Source organism: Pteronotus mesoamericanus, unplaced genomic scaffold (assembly GCF_021234165.1).
Source record: "Pteronotus mesoamericanus isolate MK-2021 breed Mesoamerican mustached bat unplaced genomic scaffold, CSHL_Meso_final scaffold_1186, whole genome shotgun sequence".
NCBI lineage: Eukaryota > Metazoa > Chordata > Mammalia > Chiroptera > Mormoopidae > Pteronotus > Pteronotus mesoamericanus.
Window position 1 is genome coordinate 262,493 of NW_026555302.1, and position 22,862 is coordinate 285,354.

Consider the following 22,862-nt stretch of genomic DNA (forward strand, 5'->3'; position numbering starts at 1 on the left):
GGGCGGAAGGGGTTTCAGCTGCCCCGCCGCGTTTCCGCAGCTGTCAGTGCGTCCCCAGTGCCGGCGGCCGGGTCCCAGCCCAGTTCGCTCTGCGCGCAGAAAAATACGTGGAAGCCGAAGATGGCTTTCTCCTAAATACCTAAGTAAGGAGACCAAAGCACCTCATCTGTCCTCCGCTCCCTGGCCTCTAGGCTTCAACCCCACTCTTAACCCTCCTCTGAGTTGCCTCTGATTTCGCCAGGTCTCTCGCCTTTCCAGGGTCTTGTTCGTTTTACTGTCACTTTCAAACGCTGTAGTGGTTCAAAAAAATCCTAACACTTACGTTCCTATCACTCGCCCTCGCCTGGGGGTCGGGTTCCCAACCTGTCTCGGGGCAGTTCCGCCTGTGCGCTCGGGTGGGGGGCCTCGGGGCTGCGAGCGCACAGCGCCCGCAGAGCGCTGCCTCCCGCTCTGGGATTAACCGGCAAACTCGCGGTCCCCGCCGCGGAGGTCACCCACGGCGGGTGTCTTTGGGCACCTCTCCGCCACGGGAGGCTAACGCTACAGTTCTTACCCCGCCCCCTAAGTGCGAAGGAGGTGTTTGGCTGTGGAAGAGGTATTTTCCCGAAGATCTGGAAAATTATCACGTATTTTAAAGAAAGGACGTGCCCGCTTCCCAGCTTCACCTAGTCTGGGCCGCGGCCAGGATCCACCCCTCCACCTCCCCACCGCCAGCTCTACCCCGACCTCCCCCCCTCCCGCCCCCCACCTAGCGGAGGGAGAGATGCCAACGCGGTGGAGTCATGCGGCTGGCTTGGGCACCATTGGCTCATGCCGGGAACACGCAGCAGCGAGTACGCACATCTGGCAAGCAGCCCGCGCGACTCCGATCCTGATATGGAGAGAGAGGGCGGGCAGGTTTCTGTCCAGGCGCGCGAGGCAGGGAGGAAGCGCGCGGTCCGGCTCCTCCCCGAACTTGCATCACCAGTCCCCACCTCTCCCCCCACCTCCCCGCTGGCCCCTCCTCCATCCCCCCCTCCCTTTGCCCAGCCTAGTTCGGCTGGTTCTCAGGGGAAGCTATTAATAGCATTACATCAGCCTGGAGTAATCGGGCGCGGCGCCAGCCAGAGGACTATAAAAAGGGGTGATGCAACGCGCTCCCAGCCACAGTCGCACTGAGCGAGGCGGGCACAGCACAGCAGTCTCCCAGCGCCGCCGCCCCAGCGGACCCGCCAGCCCGCGCGCCGGCAGTGCGTACCTGGTGCTCTGCCGCCAGCCCCTCCGACAGGCAGCCCGACCCCGCCCCGATACCCCCCGCCCTCCGGACCCTGGCCGCCCCGACTGGAGACCGGAGGTGAGCGCTTGGAAGCCAAGTGAACGAGCGCGGCGAGGGTAGCTCGCTTTCATTCCCTGTGCGCCCCTATAGTAACCAATCCCGGGACCCCTGGACCCACCCCCGACCTGCGTCCCCAGCCTCCGGCTTCTAAAGAACTCCGGCTGAACTTTTCCCAGCCACCGCTGCTACTCAGCGCTTCAGAAAGTTTCTCGCCAATAACTTTCTCTTTTGACTTGGGGGCGCGAAAGTTTCCTGGTGACGGAGAGGTGGGCTCCTGCTTCCCATTCAGGCTGGGAACACTGCTCTTCCCCGCCCTTGGTATTTTCTCACCCCGCTGGGAGCCGGCGTAGGGAGGTGGGTTTCGCTGGGGTGGCCCAGGCTCTCCCTCTCACTGTCCGCTCCATCCTTCGCTTGGTGCGGGGAAACTGGCCCTCCGAGCCCAGCCTTTCCGAGGTCCGCAGAGGGGCACCGAAGCCGGGGGCTCACGGAAGTGCTGCCCCTGCCCCCGGGCCGAACGGAATGAATGGTGACCGGACGGACGCGCGAACCGGGGTTGCGGGTGCGGTCGCTGGGAGTCGCCCTGCGCACCCGAGAGCGCAGGGAACCGCGAGCAAGTTAGTTGAGATACGTTTAGAGGTGGCGAGCGCTGGTGTCCTGTCCTGCGGCGGAAGACGGAGAGGGCTCCCGGCACGAGCTGGTGTCGGGCTCCTGGGCCTGAGACTTCCTGTCCCAAGTCTCTTACGCTTTGCTTTTCTCTCCTACCTGTGGCTCCGGCTCTTCCTTTGGCAGGTTCGCGGATTTCTCTACTTGTCGTTCCTGGAGACCAACCATGAGGGAAGCGAGGGTGCGAAGCCAGATGTTCAGATAATTGAGAGGATGGCTTTGTGGTCCGGTGGCCGGGACCGCGAGGAGAGCTTATACTGCACTGGATGACCTTGAGCCTCAGTATCCCCAGCAGGGAGATACGGGCATATATGCAATGCTGGCCCCTCTGCCTGTATGCGAGCACAGGTGGTGGCTGGCCAAATAACCGTTAATGCTCTTCCTGGCCAGAAGATTTTCAGATTCCAGAGTGGTGTAACTGAGAGGAAGAGGGCCAGTGCGGGGCCTTGAATGACTTGAATGAGGGGGGGTCTCTGTCTGATGTCACCGGGCAGCCTCTGAGGCAGAGGGGGAAAGGAGACTCCATCTCTTCCCTTTCCAACTTTCTTCCCATTTGAAGTGGCTCTCCTCTGCTCCTCCCACCCCCACACTTTCATCTACTTACTTTCTAATCGCTTTCTTTTCTCTAATTTCATTACCTAGATCACAGATGCTACCTTACAAATAAAGGAGTTGCTAAAGCCTTGATAGGGGGGAGCGCGTGTAGTGGCGGGGGGGGGGGGGCTATGTAGAAAGGACCAAAGGACCAAAAGCCAGGCAGAAGGGTGGGGTTAAGACAGGAAGAATTTGGAGGCTCCAGCAGCGGCCTCAGGTGCTATATCTCATCCAAACCGTGGACTTGAGGGTCTGCCTGCCACGCTCTCTCCCAATGCCCCTACTCAGTGTGGACAACAGTCACCTCTGTTTGGGGCTTCTGTCTCCCCAACTGTAAATGAAGGTGAAATCGATATTACTATCCCCTTGTTTTGCATTTAGCATTTGTTATAGAATATTGCTACAACATAAGGCTCTGCTTTGAGGAGATTCCATACCAAGGCTGGAGCGGGGGTGGGTTTTGCAGTTGTTGCGGCCTGGCTGGGGTCAGAGATAGTGTGGCAGGGAGCCCTCCAGGCCCACAGTGTGGATAAGGTCCAGCACCCAGCACCTGTGGCAGCTCCCTCAGCCTTTGGATCCTTGCTCTCTTAACCCCGCCCTCTCTCTCTCTCCCTCCCTGTTAGGTGTTTATCTCCGTTCTCTTCCTTCTGCACTCCCTCCCTGTCTAGTCCTGTCAAAGCCTTCTCTGCGGTGGCTACCAGGTTATTTGACCACACTGACCCCTCAGCTGCCTGGCCAGTGGCTGCGTTCTCCGGTTGCCTTGTTGCTTGAAACTCTGTTGGTGATGGAACAAAATGAGCAGTGGGTGGGTGGTCAGCAACTTGGCCTGCACTGGTCCTCTCACCAGCTTCATGGCCGTGGGCAAGTCACTTCATTCTTCTAGACCTCGTTTTACTCAGTTTACAAATGAAGACCTGACCTAGATGCCTCTCATATTGAGTGTTCCATCCCATTAGATAGAGTCCCTGATTCTTCCGTTTTCAAATTGGCTGTGCATGGAGCAGGGTCAGTGACTCCAAGGGTCCCCATACTGGGGAGGAGGAAGTGCAGAGCCAGGACACCGCAGAAAACCAGAAATGGTTTCACGAGTGAGAGAACTAGTTATTTCTTAAGTACATAAAACCCAGTGGAAGCAAACTGCTGCTGGGAAATAAGGGGGTAGAATTGGCCTGGTGTGACAGGAAGCGGGGGGTCAGTCAAAGTACAGGAGAAGCTGTGACTGACTGGAATATCTTGAGGGCTCCAGCTGATTTCTGCTGAATGGGACTAGGCTGCATTGATTGACAACAGCATGGAGTTCCCGCTGAGATGGGGAAAGTGGATCACAGAAGTACTGGGTATCCAGCGCGTGTGTAAACTCACCTTCCTGAATCTCGTGTGATCTTCCTGACGGCTCTGTGAGGGCACGAGGGCAGGTGGTATCGGTCTCATCTCACAGATGAGGAGACTGAGGCCCTGGGAGTGCGAGTGGCTTCTCGGTGGGCTTGTGAGCGGTGGCAGCAGGCCTGGAAGCATCTGGTCCTGGAGGCCAGCCTCACCTCCAGCCTTCAAGGGGGCTGGCAGGAGGACCGAGCAAGGTAGGAAGTTAGCCAAAGACTGATGATGGCTTCTGACTCTTTTATGAGCAGAGGTCGGTGGAAAGAGATAAAAAGTAAAATTGAAAATTCAACACAGTTGTTTGTAGCTACTAGGAAATAAAATCTAGGAGCTGAATTTCCAGTTAAAGAAATACATAAGTTTCACTTTCTTGAAAATGTTGAAACTGCCAATGATATGACATTATTTCTGATCAGAGATAATAAAGCAGAAGCAAAACGCAGGTGTTTTGTAGCAAGTCTGGACAATTTTAAGATCAATGTAGAAAGTCAGAAAAATCCTCATTTTTTTTTTCTTCAATGAAGGGGCTGTTAGAGGGTCTAAACTTACTGGGGGTGGGGGGAATGTCTGAAGATTTAACTTCATTTTTCTTGTAGGGGCATAGCCTGAGTCTGGGCTGAATCATACCATAAGAGAACTGAGTAAAGAAGTCACTAGAAAGTATCTCAAGAAACTAAAAACTAAGCTTTAGTCACGTGCAGAGAAAGTCCAGATCTCTACAGATAGAACTGCTTTACTTTCTGGACAGCTTTTAACATTTTACAGCTCGTTTCTAGCCCCAAGGAAGCCCTCCCAATCTTTTCATAAAGACATTCCATAGCACTGACATCCTTCACTTTCTTTCATCACGACTGCTGACTTTACACTAAGAAGGGAAAAAAAATCCCAAACAGCAGACCTCAAGCCTTGAGAGCTCATTAATAAACTTAGTTGGATAAAATGGAACTACACTCAACTGCCATGGAATTCAAACTACCCATGTAGAAGGGAGGCAGCCATCTAGGCTTCTGAACAAAGGCGAGCCCAGGGGTAGCTTTGAATTCCATCCCTGAACTACTGGGGCTTTTTTTCGTAAAGTTGGAAAGGGAGGGACAACATGAATGCATGGGAGAAACTTAAGCCTCTGGCCTCAGAAGGCCGGTTTCACAGAGTTTATCACCTGCCAGAGACAAGTACCCTCCCAGCATCCTAAGATTATAGGATTAAACTGGTAGAACATCGGCTCTGACTCATGACACAGGGCTTTAGGGAGAGAGTTAACATACATTTCTTGGGTTTCTTTCAATAGTCAACGGTGGCATTTGTTGGCCTGGAATTCTTGCCTCCAACAGTGTATCTCGGATCTTAAGGGGGAGTTAGAGGTCAGGGTGTTCTATTCAGAGGTGTTTGAGATCAAAGAGAGTGACCAGCCACCCTCCCACATGGACCTCACAGAGCGTCTGTCAGAGAGCCAGCCCTGTGCTGGAGAGATCCCTGGGAGGCCCAGCAAGAGCATACCTCCTGGTTGCATTATGTTTCCACGGCATATTCATGTATTATTATTTTACAGAGGAGAAGGCAGGCAGGGGAGGTATAATGATGACATATGAGTAAGTGAGTCTTAAATCTTGATCTTCTGACCCCAGTCTGGGAATTTTGTGGATAAAAGACCCACTTATACATACTCCAAAATGCGGGCAGCAGCCTGAGTATACACCCCAATGTGGAAAGAGCAGCAATTAATTACCAAAGGTTCAAGTTTTCCCGGTGGCTCTTTCCTTCATCACTTCAGTTCCAGGGCTCCCACAGCCCCTATGCCTGTCCCACCCCCAAGAAAAAATCTGCTCTGGTTTTTTGTTTGTGTTTGCAGTGTGGAATAATATTCTATATTCTATAAATTAAGGGCGTAAGTTGTGGAGTCAAACCTAATTCCAAATCCTGATGCTGCCTCCCACTAACTATGACTTCAGACAAGTTGTTTAGCTTGCATAAACCTCAGTTACTCCATCTATGAAATGGGGCTGGGACCTGGCTCACTGGCTTCTCATGGGGGTTCAATGAGATAAGCACGGAAGGTTTCTGGTGTGAAGGCGGCCCTCGTTGCATGTTAGCAATTTGCTGGCGGGCTTCCTCTCTGGCTGGACTTGGCTTAATGACCACAGGTCCCCAGATTGAGGATGCTCCCGGGGATCCCCTAGCTAGACAATCCCTACACCCATCGCCCCTGGAGCACTGACGGTCTGGATGAGGGGACAGCCACTGCTGGAGGAAGTATATGGCGGGGGGAGGTGTATGGGGGCTGCTCCAAGTTGGGACCATGAAACTATCAAAGCTTCTACGCTTTATCTTCCTATTGTCAGCTCGGGTTCCCTGGGCTACAAAGTGACAAAGGTAGACAGGGCCTCAGGAGCCATTTGATTTGCCCGCCTCTTCCCAACTTTATGTGTTTAGTCGGGCAGCCTTGGTGCCGGGCACTGTGCCAGGCCCCGGGGAGAGCGACAGCAGAGGCTCCACGCCTGTGCCGCAGGAGCGCCCAGCCGTTTGCCAGGGGAAGGCTGCCTCCGAACGCTCGGCCCGCGCTGCTCCTTAGTGTCAGAGCCAGTGCCAGGCCCCTTTTGCCCCCCAGACCAAACCTCTCCGACACCACAGGGCTGGACAGGACCTCTAGATGCAGTCCAAACTCTTAGCCCCTCACTTTTCTTTACTCTGAGCTCTTTGATGCACCACACTTACCTTTACAAAGGGACTACTGGTCCCTTGTGATCTGAACCCCTAGCTCCCAGCCCCTGCCAAGGACAGCTCGAAGAAACACACCTGCCGCAGTTACCATCCTCCTTCTCGCTTACTTGGATTCAACTTCCTCAGGGAGAAGCATCAGAGATATAGTTGCTAAATTCAAGGGTCCCCCAAGGCTTGCTTTAGTTCCACTTAATGACAACTTCAGCTTGATTTGAGATGCCAAGTTTCTTTTTTCAGAAAGAGACTGGAAATGGGTTTACAGAGTAGTTTCACTTTTTGTTTTTAATGCTCTTCCTCTTTCAGTTCTGTTTGAGGCTACATTTGCATATATGCACACCAGCCCAAACTAATGCTTTTAAGAATTCAGAATGGCCTGAAATGCCACCCCTGATAACTTCAGTTGGGCATTTTATCCACCTCACTGAGCTGTGTATTCTAAGAACCTGTTTTACGCAAGCTGAGCAGGGCCTGACATGAAAACAAAACAGAAGCCGGAGGGCTTATGGGACTTTCCCTGGGGGTGGGGCTTGGGTTGGAGGTCGCAGGTGTGGGGGGACTTGGTCCCATGCCCCCAGTCCCTGAAGTAGTTTGGGTTTCGATGTGTCTTTCAGCAAAATGATGCTTCAACACCCAGGCCAGGTCTCTGCCTCGGAAGTCAGTGCCTCTGCCATCGTCCCCTGCCTGTCCCCTCCTGGGTCACTGGTGTTTGAGGATTTTGCTAACCTGACACCCTTTGTCAAGGAAGAGCTGAGGTTCGCCATCCAGAACAAGCACCTCTGCCACCGGATGTCCTCTGCACTGGAGTCGGTCACTGTCAGCAGCAAACCTCTCGAGATGTCAGTCACGAAAGCCCAGGTAGGTTCTGCACAGGTGTCTGTTCTTTCAGCCACAGGTGTGCATTTATCATACGCCTGCACACCTGCCGTATGCCAGACATGCTCTAGGCAGGGCGCTGCAGCGTGAATAAAACAAACCACTGCCCTCAGGGAGCTTCCTGGCAGGAGACAGATAATACACTACAGAAGTAAATACATAATATGAGAGACGGGGCAAAGGAGAAGACTCAAGCAGCAAAGGGGGACTGAGGGCGTGGTGGAGGTGGGGAGCTGTTTTAAGTCAGGACATCAGGGAGGCTTCACTGATAGAATGGCTCCTGAGCAGAGACTCTAAGGAGGAGAGGGAGGGGCTATCTGGGTATCGGCTAAAAGAGCAAGAGGAAGGGCCCTGAGGGGGGCTGTGCTTAGTGGACAAGAGCAGTAGCAAAGTGAGGGGTGGGGACCAAGGTAGGAGCTGAGGTGATGGGTGGGGCAGACTATACTGGGGCTTTGAGACTATTGTAAAGACACGGTCACTTACTCAGATCTGAGAAGGGATGCCCCTGGAGAGTTTCTGAGCAGTGGAGGGACATGGCCCAACCTATAGTTTTTAAATGATCCCTGACTGCCATGTTGAGAATGGGCAGTAGGGGCAAGAGTAGAAACAGAACCCGGAAATGAGAGGTCACAGTAATCCGGGTGAGCAAAGGGGGATCAGATTAGGGTGGAAACCGTGAGGTAGGGAGAAGAGGTTGGCTCCTGGGTCTGCCGGGAAGGGGAAGCAGGTTTACGGACACATTGGGCGTGGCCTGTGGCTCCGAGTGGAGGGCTCAAGGATGGCTCCACGACTTCTGGCCTGACCAGCTGTAAGGGTGGCGCACCTGTTTGCTGCTAAGCTAGGGACTGTCAGAGGGCGGGTGGGACAAGGACACAAGTCCATCCTATTGGGAGCCCCGGCGGAGGAGGAGCTGGATATGTGGGTTGGGAGGTCAGAAGAGAATCAGGGCTAGAGATGTAGAGTTGGAAGCCATCGGCATATGGGTGTTATTTAAAGACATGAGCCTGTATGAGATCACCTTTTGTGTCTAGTCACTCTGAAGAAGCACCAAGTGTGGTGTTTATTTTCATTACTGCAAAGACCCAGGTGGCCAGACTATGGTGTAAGGACCCAGCAAGCTGTGCTTACAGCTGTGTGTGATGCTCACAGCCTTAGCCCAAGTTCTGTTTCAAGTTCACTTCTGTCTCTGACATCTGCACTGCTTTCCACTCGGTGACCTTTTTTAAGACACTTGGAGTAACAGACATGGTGAGAAGTCTGCGAAGTGGCTGCTGGTGATGTTGTGTGTGGCAGCTGGAAGACTCAGAGCTGAGGTCCTGTACGTTTTGTTGGCTCCTCCCCATGGGCACAAGATGGGAGTGTTTTGGGCACCACTGACTTGAACATGCCTTTGGACAAGGAGTAGTGGAACTGGCCAAAAAGGAACTGAGTTTTAAAGGAAGTTGGTTAAGAATCTTTATGATTCTATAAAAGGGGCAGTGATTCTATATAAGGGCTTTCTGATTCTACGTAAGGGTTAATAAAATGACATGTTTTTAAGGGTCTAGTAGAGGACCTGGCTGATAGTTCAGTGACTGGTACAGGGGCTACTGAATGATGTTGTCATTAGGGGCATTGGCTGGGCCCTACCTAACCTGAGGGAATGTCATCAGTACCCAGCACAACAGAGGACAGTGCAGGTTGGATAATGGGATACTCAAGGGAATATTTGTTTTAATTTTATAATTAGACACCTTGAGATACCAGGATGGAATGGAAGTAGTAGGATCATCATAGAAGGAAGGAGAGCATTTTGGAAGGATATTTTTAGGGTTCTCCAGAGGGAGTAGTAGGTAGCCTGCCTTGTGCAAAAACTCCTTAAAGCAACCCAACCCATCTTCGATCCTGTGTTCATCAAGTGATCTTCTGACCTTAGGTTCGTTTAACAAGTAGATTTCCCTATTGGGAAGAGAATGCACTTCCCAAGTAACCTATTTGAATACTCTGGTCTCCTTGGCTGCTGTAATTCTCAACTTAAATAAGACACTGAGCCTGTGAAACCCACAGACATCTTGTCTGTGCGTTTGGGCAGCATGGGTCTGTTCTCCAGATCTCAGTCACTCAGCTGTGACCGGCAGGGGACGCAGGACGAGAGACAAAAGGCCTGGGCTGCATCAGGGCTTTGTAGCCTGCTGGTCTGCGGACCCCGAGCTGGTGGTCCCTGAGCCTCCCTAGGCAGTTACTGTATCAACAGATCAGCACTTGTTGGTTGGTTGAATTCCGCATTTCCACATTAATAAACTGATGTGGCTGAACTAAATGGCCTCTAGAAAGGCCTTTCCATCTCTCACAGTATGTGAATTTGAGATTTGCTCTACTTTCAAGTACTTCCTCACATGAGAAAACCCTGAATCTTCTCCCATCTATCTAAAACTGTCTGTAGGAAATGTCAAAATGTCAAAGGAAATACCAGAATCACTGAGTTGTTGATGAAGACACAGATGGTGAGATTAAAAACTAAAGCTGACATAGTGCTGACTGTGAGCTAAACACTGTGCAAAGCATTTACATTTATTAACTTATTTGAACCTCATCTTAACCTTATTAGGTAGGTCAAATTATGATCCCATTTTACAAATGAGGAGACTGAGGCTCAGAAGAACATGGTAACTTACCCAAGGTCTCACGGCTAATAGCTAATAAAGCTGGGATTCAAAGGCAATTTAGTCTAAACCCAAATGTCTGCCTGTGTGGGTCTGGGACCCGGGATGTAAGAGGTGGGATTTCTCTCACTGTGCTTCCCCCTTGGGCTTTGTTTCTCTAAACTGCATACCTTCCATCTCAGTCCAGACAAAGTCAGTACCACCTAATCCAAGTGACTAGCAATAAGTCATATGTGAAGTGATTATGGCATGCAGGAACTCTTTGGTTTGAGGCGTGGCTCACACACTCTTTCCCACTGTCCAGAGCAGTGACAAGTGACATGACGAGGCCTGACATTAGCAGCCTACACCACTGCCCACTCAGCCAACAGCCTCACCCGCAGCTGGACGCTGGGTCTCTAAGCCAGGCCCAGCAGCCGGACTTGGCTGATTCCTCATCAGTCCTCAAAGTCAGGATCCGAGTGAACTTCCAGAGGACCAGAGGCTACAACGGGATAGGGTTTTATTCTCCGAGGAGCCCCAGGGCTGGCTCAGAGTGAAGCACAGGGGATAAGATCAGTATTTAATTGAAGGATAAATCAATGGACAGTTCTAGTGTACCACCCATTGGTGGCACTGAGCCGGGGGCTGATAATGCCACTTTGGTTGGGGATGAGCTTGGGTTCCTCTTCTCCAAAGAGCTCCACGGGCTTCTCCTGAATTCAGGAAGGAGGTGCCCTGATGCTCCTGGTGAAGCTAGAGACGAATGAGCTGCCCTTGGGTCTTGAATCGAAGAAACGGGGACAGGGCGGCTAGGCCGTTGGGGTCATTCATGGTTCTAGGGGAAAGGACACATTTACCAAACAGAATCTGTTTCCAGTTTTAAACGGTTGCTGTTATTACCAATAGGTATCGATTTGAGTATCAAACTTATTTTAAGGTCCAAATACATTTTTTAAATAAGCTAAGTTTTAATTTACCAGTAGTGCCAATATAATTTTAACTAACAGCTCTTTGGTTTTTATTATTCACTCTTAAGGGTGTATGTGTGCAGTGAGGCTCCATGTAAAAGCCTAGGGCTGTCCTCTTGCTGGGCCCTTTAGCATTCCCACGGCCCTGGCCAGCCCGTGTTTGCTGCCCACCAAAGGCAGTGTATTTGAGGTGGGTCTCATTTCTTGCCTCCCATTAAGCAGGTGCCTCTTGGATTTTATAGGTAACCCCTGAAGAAGATGAAAGAAAAAAGAGGCGACGGGAAAGAAATAAGATTGCAGCTGCCAAGTGCCGAAACAAGAAGAAGGAGAAGACAGAGTGTCTGCAGAAAGTGAGTGTCTTCTCACCTCTCCCGGCCCTCTTGCCCATGGACCTCATGTCGCTGTCAGAAGGGGAGTTAAAAAGACCCCTCCCCAGACGTGTTTTCCCACAAAAGGCCTTGTAGCTGGTAGCAGAAATGCCTGTGGCAGAAGGAGGAGCTAACAAAGCTGTTAGTATAGTGAATGTGACTCTGGATGTATAAAAGCAGGTGTGTGAGGTAAAAACCCCACAGCAGCCGCGGCCAGTCCCTACATGTCCGGCAGCTTCCCGGCTGCAGGATATGTCAGCCCAGTTAAAGAGGCTTCACTTGCCTGTTTGCCTGAGAAAAGGAAGCTGCCAGCTCTCGTTTGGCTCACTATGAAACGCCTTTAATTAATCTCTTCAAAAAGTTATTTCCTTAATCCTCAAGCAGTGGTTAAACTTTCTTGGTGTTCCTGTTCTTAATTCTGCAGCCCTTCTCCTTGGCTCACCCAGGAGGCTTAGCTCCTGGCTGCGTCCAGCCGGCTCCCCTTCCTAAAGGGGACGCGTCTGCGGCAGGCGGGCAGCTCATGGTGCGGTCTTTCCAGTGGTCCTGTCCCTCCGCCCTAGAGTGCGCAGGCCAGGGCAGAGTCTCACCCAGATTCTACAGGTCCTCAAGGGCTCTGTTGATTGCTTTAGGGACTCAGTGAAAATTAAGACATTTTGTGTGTAGCCATGTGCATTCTTTATGGGGAGGTGAGCTTCTCAGTGAGATTAGCAACTCACAAAAGACGAAGCACCGTGAGTGTAGCTGTTGCCCCAGCCCCAAAGGTCCTTGTGGGTCCAGAAGACTCACACATGGACTGTTGGCCTCCTGCAAAGGAGATCTCTGAGCCATTGGTTCTACTGCAGCTTCATTACTATTAGAGTCACAACCTGCTTCAACCTTAGTGGAAACTCAAGGGCATCTCTGAAGAAGCCTCTAAGTTCAAAGGCTACTCCAGGGTCTGCATTCTCCCAAAGCTAAGGCTGCTGCCCTGGCTTTGTGGGGCACCACTGTAGCAGGAAGACAATGGCATTGGCTCCGCAGGCCTCCGCTTGAGGGCCGCCACTTCCCGTGCTACCCCTGCCACCCAACCAACCCAAAGCTAAGGCTGCTGCCCTGGCTTTGTGGGGCACCACTGTAGCAGGAAGACAATGGCATTGGCTCCGCAGGCCATTTCCAGCTTGATGGGCCGCCACGTGTCCCAGGTGCTACCCCTGCCACCCAGAGGCCACACCCTGGCCATCCCCTCGTTGCTAGAACTTGGCTCCATTCTTACTGACTGTGTTGCTTCTCCCCCAGGAGTCAGAGAAGCTGGAGAGTGTGAATGCTGAACTGAAGGCCCAAATCGAGGAGCTCAAGAATGAGAAGCAGCATTTGATATACATGCTCAACCTCCATCGACCCACGTGTATTGTCCGGGCTCAGAATGGGCGGACTCCAGAAGATGAGAGAAACCTTTTTATCCAACAGATAAAAGAAGGAACATTGCAGAGCTAAGCAGCTGTAGTTATGGGGGCAACTGGGGACTCCTCATCAAACCCTCCTTCTACATCCTAAACCCTGCAGCCATTGGAGATCTGACTTCTCTGCACCTCTCGAATCCCAGCAGCAAAGAACCATGGAGGCAGGAGGGCTCCGTGTCTCAGCGGGGCCTCTCCACTCCGCCCCAGAGCGGACTTTGGACCAGAGCAAGGGCATTTTTTTTGCCTCAACTCCAGGATTTAGGCCTTAACATACCAGCCATTCTTGGATTCTCCAGATGGCCCCTGGTTAGCATCGTGCCCACCTTTCATCTGGATTCTACAAAACCAGAACTCCCACCATTAGGATTCCTGCAGAAGAAGTGTCTGTACCTTTGAGTGGGTGGGGTGGGGTGGGGCCACCAACTCCATGGCCACTGCGACAGTCTCTTGTAGGGGACATGGAGTGAGAATGGCATTGAGCGAAGTTGTACAATGGCCAGGGTTGTGCTTCTTGCAAATATGCTGTACTGTACAGGAATTACTGTGTGCAAGGCATTTGTTTCATAACTAGGCATTGTGCTCTCCTGATGTTTGTTCTGACAACGCTGGTGTGATTTTTTTTCGTTCCTTTCCTCGGATCTGATTTCTGAGAGTTTGAGGGGCTATCACCACACACAGTGTCTTACAAAATGTTCGGGAGGCCAGAAGAGCTTGTCAGCCACAGGAGAATAGAATTTTGCGAGCCAGCAGCGCCGTTCTGTGCCAACAGAGGAGGCTTCTTTTCCCTTGGCACCCAGACATTAATGCAAAATTCACAGGCACGACTGCAGCAAGTCCTCTGTCACTGGAAGGAAGCAGAAAGTCCACCTGCCAAAGGGTTAGGACTCTGCTCAGTGACTTAAGTCAGGAGTTATTTCTAGGCCATAAGAGCCAGAGAATATTCCATTTTCCTTTTCTTGCAGTTGAAAACCACATTCAGTGGAGGCCTGTTTGAAGCTAGGTGATGCCTAGGCTTTAGCATTATTGGATGTTAATGGCATTGTTTTTGTCATGCAGGTGTTTGTAGAAATCTGGCCCAGAGCTTTTACAGCTGTGAGAGGTCATTCACACTGGCCACATGGACTCTGGTCTGTTTCAATTCTGATGTTTCTGTGAAATTCTCAGAGTGTTTAATCCTACTCAATAGTATCATTACAATTTTCTGTAAAAGAAAATATGACTTATTTATCCTAGTATTCTTAACCTGTCAATATAATAAATATTGAAACAAAGATGCAGTAAACTTCAGTGTTGTGCCGGTTTCTGTTCTTTTAAATCGGTTGGTTGTTGAAATCTAGTCATTCTCCAGTCCCTTTCCTCTACGTGGGAAGGGGGGAGGGTTATTTAGCCTTAAATATTCTCCAAGTGCCCCTTTACTCTTTGCGGTGCCACTAGCTGAGGTAGTTGACTTTTGACCCTGTTCCTTAGTCTGTGGCATCGAACCCTGGAACACAGTACCAAGCATATCCCTTAGACCAGCTGCTTGGTGTGAAGATACAATTCTGATATAAAAATCTGAATTGCTAAATACCTCAACCCTCAGTTTCTCTGAATGTATAAAAGCTTAAAACGTATACCTGTTGTTCAACTTGGGCCAGGGACGCCTTACATTAAGCAACAGAACTTCTGTTGAAGTATTCAGTTGAGTTACATTCATTATAGTGCTTAAATGTGTGTCTTATTGTTGCAAGTATGTATGTCAAACATCAGGGGAAAAAATGAGGGGAGGTTGGGGAAGAAGAAACGGAGAGTAATTTTAGATGGGATAGGTGTGCTAATTCAAAGAAAAGTATTCCGCCCAATTTTCTGGAATCTCCAGGGCATATGATTCCTTAGCTCTGGAACAGAACCAGGCTCCTTTGCTCTTGGCCTGGGCACACATGACACACAGGCTACTCTGCTACCGATGCTTCGCAGAGATGTTGGCTTCGTTAAATGGTAAGATTCATGCACAGTCATGGTGGCTGCCCCTTTGAACTCCTGTATGGTTCCTTTAAACTGGCACCTGTGACACAGGTTGCTGCTTTAACTACGCATCAGGGGTAGTCACTAATCTGTAAAAGTCCAGCTGGTGGAAGTCCCATTCACCCTTGTTTTAGGAGATACTCTTCCGTATCCTGGTGGAGGAGGCAAAAATTCCTTGCATTTACCCTGTGGTTGTGGGTGTAGGTGCCACCAATGTTATGAAACTCAAGACGCTTTTTGAGCTGCCATGGACAATGGAAATGAGGAAGGAAAGAGTTGGTGGCTATGGCAGGAAAAGTTGATCTGAGAAATGTGCTGTATGTGGTTAATGAAACTAAGTTCTTTTAACAAATGCATTAAAAATAGTTCTGTTTTTTGTAGCTAAGTTTATATTTTGATACTTCAATTAAAAAAAAAAACCCCGGGATGACTCTATATTGACCATCAAGTCATCTAGTTCATCTTGTTTCACATTTGATGACGGAGACAGAAGGTTGGGGGCGGGGGTCTGGGAGACTAAACTCAGATGGGACCTCCGCCAGAATGACCACGTCTTTTCACTGGGCTGTCTCTGAGGTGATGTCACACCTCCAGGTCGAGGGACGCCCACCCTCCCTCCTCTCTCCGGCCCTCATCCGGCCCCCTCGCCTTTCCCTGAGATCCACCTGATGCCTGTTTTGGAATAAAGGGCTTTGACTGGTTCTGGACAAGGGTCTGGAATTGAAGCTTTCATGGTCTGCCAAGAGCTAACATGCTGACTATGTTTCATCTTTATCCTAATTTCTCCTCATGGGCTTTTAACAAACCCTTGAAACCCAAACCCAAACCAAGCTTTCTCTTCTCTTCTCCACCCCATAGTATTCGGTTGTGTTCAAGCAGCTTCCCTGTGGAACGGACAGTGATGTCCTTGGAGCTGCCTGAGGTAAAACCTCGCAGGAGGCCAGGTTTGCCCACTGAGCGTCCTTCTGTCTTCTTGCGGTGGCTCTGACCCCAGGAGCTTCTCTAATCAAATCTGCCTTCAGGAAAGAATTCACACTGAGGCTCAAAGGCCAGTTGAGGACTAGTGCTGGTAAGAACTAACATTTATTGAGACAACAGGCTCAGCACTTTACATGCATGATCTCGTTTAATCCTCCCCACGACTGTTATGATCCTCATTTCACACAGAGACCTTTCTGAAGCTGAAGCCTACTCTTTTTAACTCTCAGGGTTCTGAGCAGGTGTGTGCGCGCATGTGCGTGCGTATGTGTGGGTGTGTGATTACAATACACATAACGTAAAAATTTACCATTGTAACCATTTTAGAGTGTGCAATTCAGTGGCATTCAGTACACTCACAATGTTGCGTGACCAGCACCACTAGTTCCAGGATTTTTCATCACCCCAAAAGGAAATCCTGTATCTCTTAGCCACGCTGCGTTCTCCCCTCCCTCCTCCGGTCCTAGGCATCCAGTAATCTAATATTTGTCTCTATGGATTTACTTCCCCTGGACATTTATACTTCATATAAATGGAATCATACAATATGTGGCCTTTTATATCTGGCTTCTTTCACTGAGCAAAATGTTTTCAAGCTTCATATACATTGTAGCATGTATCATTAGCTCATTCCTTTTTATGGCTGAATATTATTCCACTGAATTAATAAACCAAATTGTGTGTGTCTACTCATCTGTTGATGGACAGGGATATCTGAACAGAAATATAGCTTCTCTCCTCAAGGAACGAATCACCAAGGTGGGAGCAAAGAGGGCTGGAAACAGGGGTCTTTCTCTGAACTTTGAAGTAACAATTTAGAAATCACTCATTCTGTAACTGACTCTGTGGATGTGGCAATAAGGCAGGGGGCTCTGTAGAGGTCCTGGCAGGCTCCTGGGAATGAAGCTGACGCAGGCCGTTTGCATAAGTATAATGTAGGGAAGGAACTAAGGTGGCCCCCTGGATAATTTAATTCTCGGCCCAGCCACTGTCTTATATTTTCTCCATAAGGTACACACATGCATAGAATTGATTATGCAATTTCTGATATTGTCTTTTTGGGGTAGTTAAATCAGTCCAGTTTGAAAACATTTGGTCAGCCAGGCTTCCTTCGTGAGGCAAAGCACTTAATGGTTCCGAAAAAAAGACTTTAGAATTAGCTAGACCTGGCTTCAAATACTGCCTACGCTGCCGTGAGCTGTGTAAATTTAGGCAGGTGATTCAACCTCAGTTTCTTCACCTGCAAAAGAGGGACAGTAGCAAGTGACCGACTCAGTGGATTCTCACGATCCTGTGGGGAGAACATAGCGTGGTTCCCAGGGGAAGCAATTTTTAATGTTATTATTAAAGGTCATTGTCATCAACATTTACTGAGATTTTATGAAACGATGGGCTAGGGACCAAGACTGCCAATTCTGGGTTACTTGATAAAATTAAACTTTGAGCTCAAATGGTTCCAATTTATCCCATCCTCTTCCATTCCTACCGATTTTATCCAATTTTTATTCTGGAACCCACCTGAGTCCTGGCAGGGTGGGCCTGTCCTCTGCGGGGGGGCAACGGAGGTCTTGGGAAATGACGGTGGCCCTGCCCTGAGGGGGTGGCTGGGGGATGAGAACAAAGGGGCATGTGACAGGGGCGGGTCACAAAGGGCAGCAGAGGATAAATATGGCTGCCCAGGGGGGTTGGGCCGAGAGTGGAGTGCACAGCCTCTCGGGGAAATAAAAACTCAGAGGTGGACGTGAGGTGAGGCTGAGTGAGTCCCACTCTACCTCTCCACGTCCTTGCAGAGGTTCAGCCTGGGGCCCGGACACCCCCACAGCACCCCCACAGCAGTAGTCATCTGCGCCCCATCCCCACCCCTGCCTCTGGGAGGCTGGGAGGCAAAGGGGACCGTGTGCGGGGAGGTGGGGTTGAAAGTCCTGCCTGGGAGCCAGCTCTGTGACAGGGCACATCGCTGCTCCTGCTTCTGCCTGCGAGGCCAAGCAAGGCGAGACCCAGGGGCCCGCCTTGCCAGCACCGCTCGCGGCGATAAAGCAGGGCCGTGCAGCGCGAGCCTCGGGTACCACAGCGCACGGCCCCGCGAGGCTGCAGCGTGGGCATGTTCAATACCGCCACAGGGAAACTGCAGCGACAGCTGCACAGGGGAGAATACGACATTTTCAAGCACGCGCAGATATTTGAGGGCGACTTTATCCAGATCACGAAAAGGGGAGAAGTGATCGACGTGCACAACCAGGTCCGCGTGGTGACCGTAGGCATCGCATCCACCAGCCCCATCCTCCCACTACCGGACGTCATGCTGCTGGCCCGCCCGGCCAGCAGCTGTGAAGAGCCTGCAGGGCGCAGCAAAGCCAGCCAGGGGAAAAGCCGCGGGGCTGCTAAGGCCTTAGAGCTCACCAGGCTCCTTCCTTTGAAGTTTGTGCGCATCTCCATTCATGACCGTGAGAAAAAACAGCTGCGCCTGAAGTTCCCCACGGGCCGCTCCTGCTACCTGCAGCTGTGTCCCCCGCTGGGTGCTCGGGAAGACCTCTTTGCCTGTTGGGAAAACCTTGTTTACCTCCTGCGATCACCAGTGGACAGTAACTGCAGTATCTATGCCGCCCCTGCCAGGGATGTGACATGCGTGCCTGCGTTTGAGGATGAGGACGGGACCAGCCAGGCAGTGGCCGGTCTCCCAGGGAAGGAGGAGCAGGACCAGATCAGCATCAGAAGCCTGCACGTGGTCTCCGAGGCCACCTCTGCAGCTTTTGCTGGCGGGGAGGGAATCCAGCAGGACTCCCGCAGATTCACCGCCATGCCGGATGTGGCCACCCCAAACACCAAACCTGCAGAGCGTGACAAAGCGTCAGCAGCAGGGGCGGCAGCAGGCACCGCAGGCACTGTGAACACGGAGACAACCAAGACCGCTGCCCTTGAACAACTAAGCGTGGCCATAGCCTGGGCGGCCACCCGGGATCCAGGAGGAAGCAAAACCAGCATAGCCATTGCAGGTGCTGCCAACATGTCCCCCAAGAGCATTAAAATGGCCTTGGCAGGTGCTGCCAACCAGTCCTCAGAGTGTCCTGCCGACACCAGCCTCTCCTCAGAGAGCAGCATGATCGTTGCAATGGCAAAAGCAGAACCGAGGAGCAAGGCCGCTGGGGAAGTAACTAGAGATCGCGCTGCCGGACCTCCCATCTCAAGCTTGCCCAGGGCAGGCAGTGTGAGCGGAGGGGCCGGAAGGCAGCAACGAGCACCCGGGGCCAGGGCTGCAGCCCCAAGGAGCAGAAGGGGTGGGAGGGAGCAAAGGGAAAAGACAAGAGCGCTCAGGAGTCCCCATCGCCGCAGGGCGACTGAAAGCAACCACAAGCCAGGGGGTGACAAGATACCCCGAAAACCATCTGGTTTTCTTTCCATCAGGCAGAGAAATGACAAAAAGGAGAAAGGCGGCAGCAGCCCGGGGAGCAGCAGGCCTGTCACCGTGCAGAAAGGGGTCAACCATGCTCCCACCACGGATTCGAGGGCCTCTCACAAATCGGGGAGGAGCTTGCTTGCAAGTAGTTCAGGTTCCACGAGCAAGAGACTCAGCAGGATCAGCTCTTTCTTGAGGACGGTCAAAGCCAATCTGACTACAAAAACAGCGGCCTCACCGCACGGTAAGGACGTGGATGATTTGCCTAAGACAGTACAGAGGAACAGCACGGAGGCCATCACAGACACAGGAGAGGATGGGCAGGGGCAGGAGAAGAGCGGTAGCGTGGCACCTGAGATCAGGGATACACGGGACCTTTGACCCCTCTTGCTAGAACGCAGAACTAGAAGCTGCCGAGGGGACCTGGGCTCCAGGGAGGGTCCCTGGAGAGCCTATTCCAGCTTTCCTTCCTGCAGTTTAAATAAAGATTGATGTAATCTGAAGACAGTTGATACAGTGCTGCTTTCTGTCTGAATTTCTATGTCCTATGGTCTGGTAGTGACCTCACAGTGGATTCTGTGAGGTCCACTGTGCTGCAGTCCGAGACCCCAGTGGCCGCCCAAGGGCAGCCCCACCTCACTGCTGCGGGGCAGGGCTCACAGGTGGGCTCCGCCTCGCCTCCCCCCTTCCTGGCCTTGCTCCCCAGGGCCATGGCTGGAAGTCAGGCCACGGCCTGGAAGCTCTACTGCCACCATCTCCCTGTCCTTTTTATAAAGATTTCTTCCCCCAACCAAGGTGCATAGTCAAAGGAAGAACAGGACTCACACCCCCCCGGGCTACTCAGGGAAGGGGAGCAGGTGCACCAGCATTTGCGGGCAGTCAGACCAGGGGGCGTTCTCAGCTCGACTTAGCAATCCGTTCCTAGGTGTCCTTGGGGAAGCCTATGAGGATATTTCTAGCAAAAATAATGTAATAGCAAAGCACTGGAAATGGCCCAAATTTCCAACAACAGAATTGATAATACAGTACGATATTCGTATAGGTAAACTTTAATTTTTTAAAAAAACAAGTCTCAAAATAGAGTATAATTCCACTTAGAGAACAGTTCAATAACAAGCTCAAACCATACACTGTATAGGGTACATGTTTGCTAAAACCAGTCAAAAATAGAGCAGTAGATATGAAATTCAGCACAATGGTTTTCTCTAAGGTGGGGAGTTAAGAGGTCAAGTTGGTGAGTGCAGGCTCTCAGTGCTGCTGGGAATTGTTCTGTTTCTTAAGCAAGGCAGTGGGTACATGGGCATTGTTTGTTTGGTTTTCTTTTCCACATAGTAATACTCTGAAATCAGAGATAATCACCCTGGCAGTCGTGATGAAATTATTGCCTCAGAGATACTCCAACCAATGCCTTCTCCTATATTTTCACTCTGAGGTATGCACAAAAGTGGTATATCTGAAAGGTCCAGTCTCCTTAAAGTACATTTATTCTAGATGAATTACTACAAGAACCTCTGTTTGGTTATTAGGAAAGGAAGGAATGATATCCCGTTTGACAGATGAGAACGCCAAGGCTCAGGGCAGGTAAACTGCATCTGCCCACTTCACACGTGGCCCTGTCTCCGGTGTGCGGAGGAGGCAGAGCAAACAAGTCTAAGGAGACTAGGCCGGCACAAGAGCCTGAGACACCAGCATCCTCACCAACAGGTTCCAAAGCTCTGCAGAGATGAGCACCAGATTCACTGGCTTGAGGGGAGGCGAGGTACGGTTGCCGGGGCAGAGGGCTAGCTGGTTTTCAAACTCCAGTGAGCTCCCAGTGAGCACACAGCAGGCACACAACCAGCACACAGCCCTTAGTGGGCCTTATCTCAAGAAGGCCCAGACCACCCTGGAGCTGTGTCTGGCCCCCAGACTTCTGTCCCCAGCCTCTGGCATGACCTGCACTGCAGCCATAAACAGACCACCCGCCTGGAATTCCTCGCCGACTCCCGACGACGGGGGCCGCCTCTGCAGCCCAGTCCTCCCCCGGCCGCTAAGCACACTTTTGAAAGCCAGGCTCAGAATGGTTTCTCTATATCACAACTTCATGAACTTTCTCCTTCTAGAGTTCCAAAAACAAATCCTCAAACTTCACATGAAGGGAGTTATAACTTAGGTCACAGCATCCTTGTTGCTTGGATCTTCAGTTTGTGACTTTCACAGACCTCATCATGGGTTGGGGGTGGGGTGGTCTCCTCATCATGGGTGGGGGGCGGTGTTGGTGAGGGAAGGGTAGGCCCGGGGAGGGGCGCAGCAGGGGGCTATACACATCCCCTGTTTCTCTGGTAAGACAGATTCCTTACTCCAGGACGGGGAATTATTAGACTGAGTCAAGCTATTCTTAAGAAAGAACGGGAAGTGCCGGAGGTTAGATACGATTTGGCCCTGTGAAGAAAACAACCTCAGAATCATTAACCCAGAGCTTCCGAGAAGACTGGGGGCCTCAGGGAGGCAGAATTAATGGTTTACTCCTGACCAGCTTTTCCCTGGACTCAAGGTGCAGAAATTACCAAAAAAAATCCCATCACGTTGCTTTCATCTTATGATTTCCACATAGACAAGGGCAGGTAAACACTAATCTGGAAGGAAAAAAATGCAATAAATACACGTGCATAGCACTCATTCTTTTATATTTTTTAATACACATGTCCCTTCTGATTCTTACATCGCTCCACTTTGCAGATCAGCAAACAGGAATTAGAGCGATTAAAGGGCTTGTTCAAGGCGGGAGGAGAGGGTGCAGAGACAGCAACCGCAGGGCAACAGCTTTCATGCAGCACCTACTGTGTGCCACCCGGGGGTCCCATAGGGAGGTACAGAGATGGGGGAGGAAACAGGACGGTGGTGAGTAATTATTACAACTCCGAGTGACAGACACGGGGAGAGACTCGTGTTTCGGGAACAGGATCCATTCAGAGGAGGGGCTCTAGGACAAGGGGAGGAGCTGTGGGTGAGGAAAGGTTTCTCGGAGGAATTGGGAGTTTTAAGGATGAATAGGGCTCTGCCAGGTGGAGGGAATATGGGGAGCAAGGGGGACAGCGGAGGAGGTGCAGCAGAGGGTCGGGGGAGCGTCAAGCCATGGGAAAGAACGTGTGCAAAGTCCAAAGGCTTGAAACATCATGCTGTGTTAAGCAACTGCAAGTATTTCAGTATTGTGGGTTGGACGGCAAGGGGAGAAGCAGCCATGAAGCTGGAGAATCAGGCAGCTGGACCCCGGGCGGTGGGGGCCGGGGGGAGGGGGTGGGGCTGGAGTGTTGTGTGAATGTCCGGGATCTGGGGAGTCACTGAAGGCCAACACCTAATGGGATTAACATTGCTCTAGCTCCAGGGTGGAGAGTTCACGGGCAGGGGACCATCTGGAGACAGGGGGTGCTCCAAGAAGCATTAACCCTGGTCAGAGGAGGGGAGCCCCGAACCCTGGGTAGCATTGGGGAGACAGGATTGGACAGACTCAGGGATGCTGAAGAGATGGCAGAGGACCATTTTCCATCCCACACCCTGGAGAACAGGG

The 22,862-nt window shown here is 51.3% G+C and overlaps 2 protein-coding genes across 2 annotated transcripts; both read left to right on the forward strand.

Annotated features, from left to right (window-relative positions):
- The first annotated feature begins 1,157 nt into the window (after positions 1-1,157).
- On the forward strand, positions 1,158-13,306 carry ATF3 (activating transcription factor 3). The gene is made up of 4 exons (XM_054587521.1): positions 1,158-1,333; positions 7,279-7,522; positions 11,375-11,482; positions 12,776-13,306. The coding sequence occupies exons 2-4, from the start codon at positions 7,283-7,285 to the stop codon at positions 12,971-12,973; spliced, it is 546 nt and encodes a 181-aa protein (XP_054443496.1). The 5' UTR covers positions 1,158-1,333; positions 7,279-7,282; the 3' UTR covers positions 12,974-13,306.
- A 91-nt stretch (positions 13,307-13,397) lies between these two features.
- Positions 13,398-19,696, forward strand: GARIN4 (golgi associated RAB2 interactor family member 4). The gene is made up of 2 exons (XM_054587511.1): positions 13,398-13,402; positions 17,962-19,696. Exons 1-2 carry the CDS (start codon positions 13,398-13,400, stop codon positions 19,694-19,696), a joined length of 1,740 nt encoding a protein of 579 aa, XP_054443486.1.
- Positions 19,697-22,862: the final 3,166 nt, after the last annotated feature.

Bases quoted from the DNA above. Each gene is read 5' to 3' on its own strand.
- ATF3 (XM_054587521.1), top strand. From the start codon at position 7,283: ATGATGCTTCAACACCCAGGCCAGGTCTCTGCCTCGGAAGTCAGTGCC. The intron at 7,523-11,374 runs GTAGGTTCTGCA...TGGATTTTATAG, and splicing joins TGTCAGTCACGAAAGCCCAG to GTAACCCCTGAAGAAGATGA. The intron at 11,483-12,775 runs GTGAGTGTCTTC...CTTCTCCCCCAG, and splicing joins AGACAGAGTGTCTGCAGAAA to GAGTCAGAGAAGCTGGAGAG.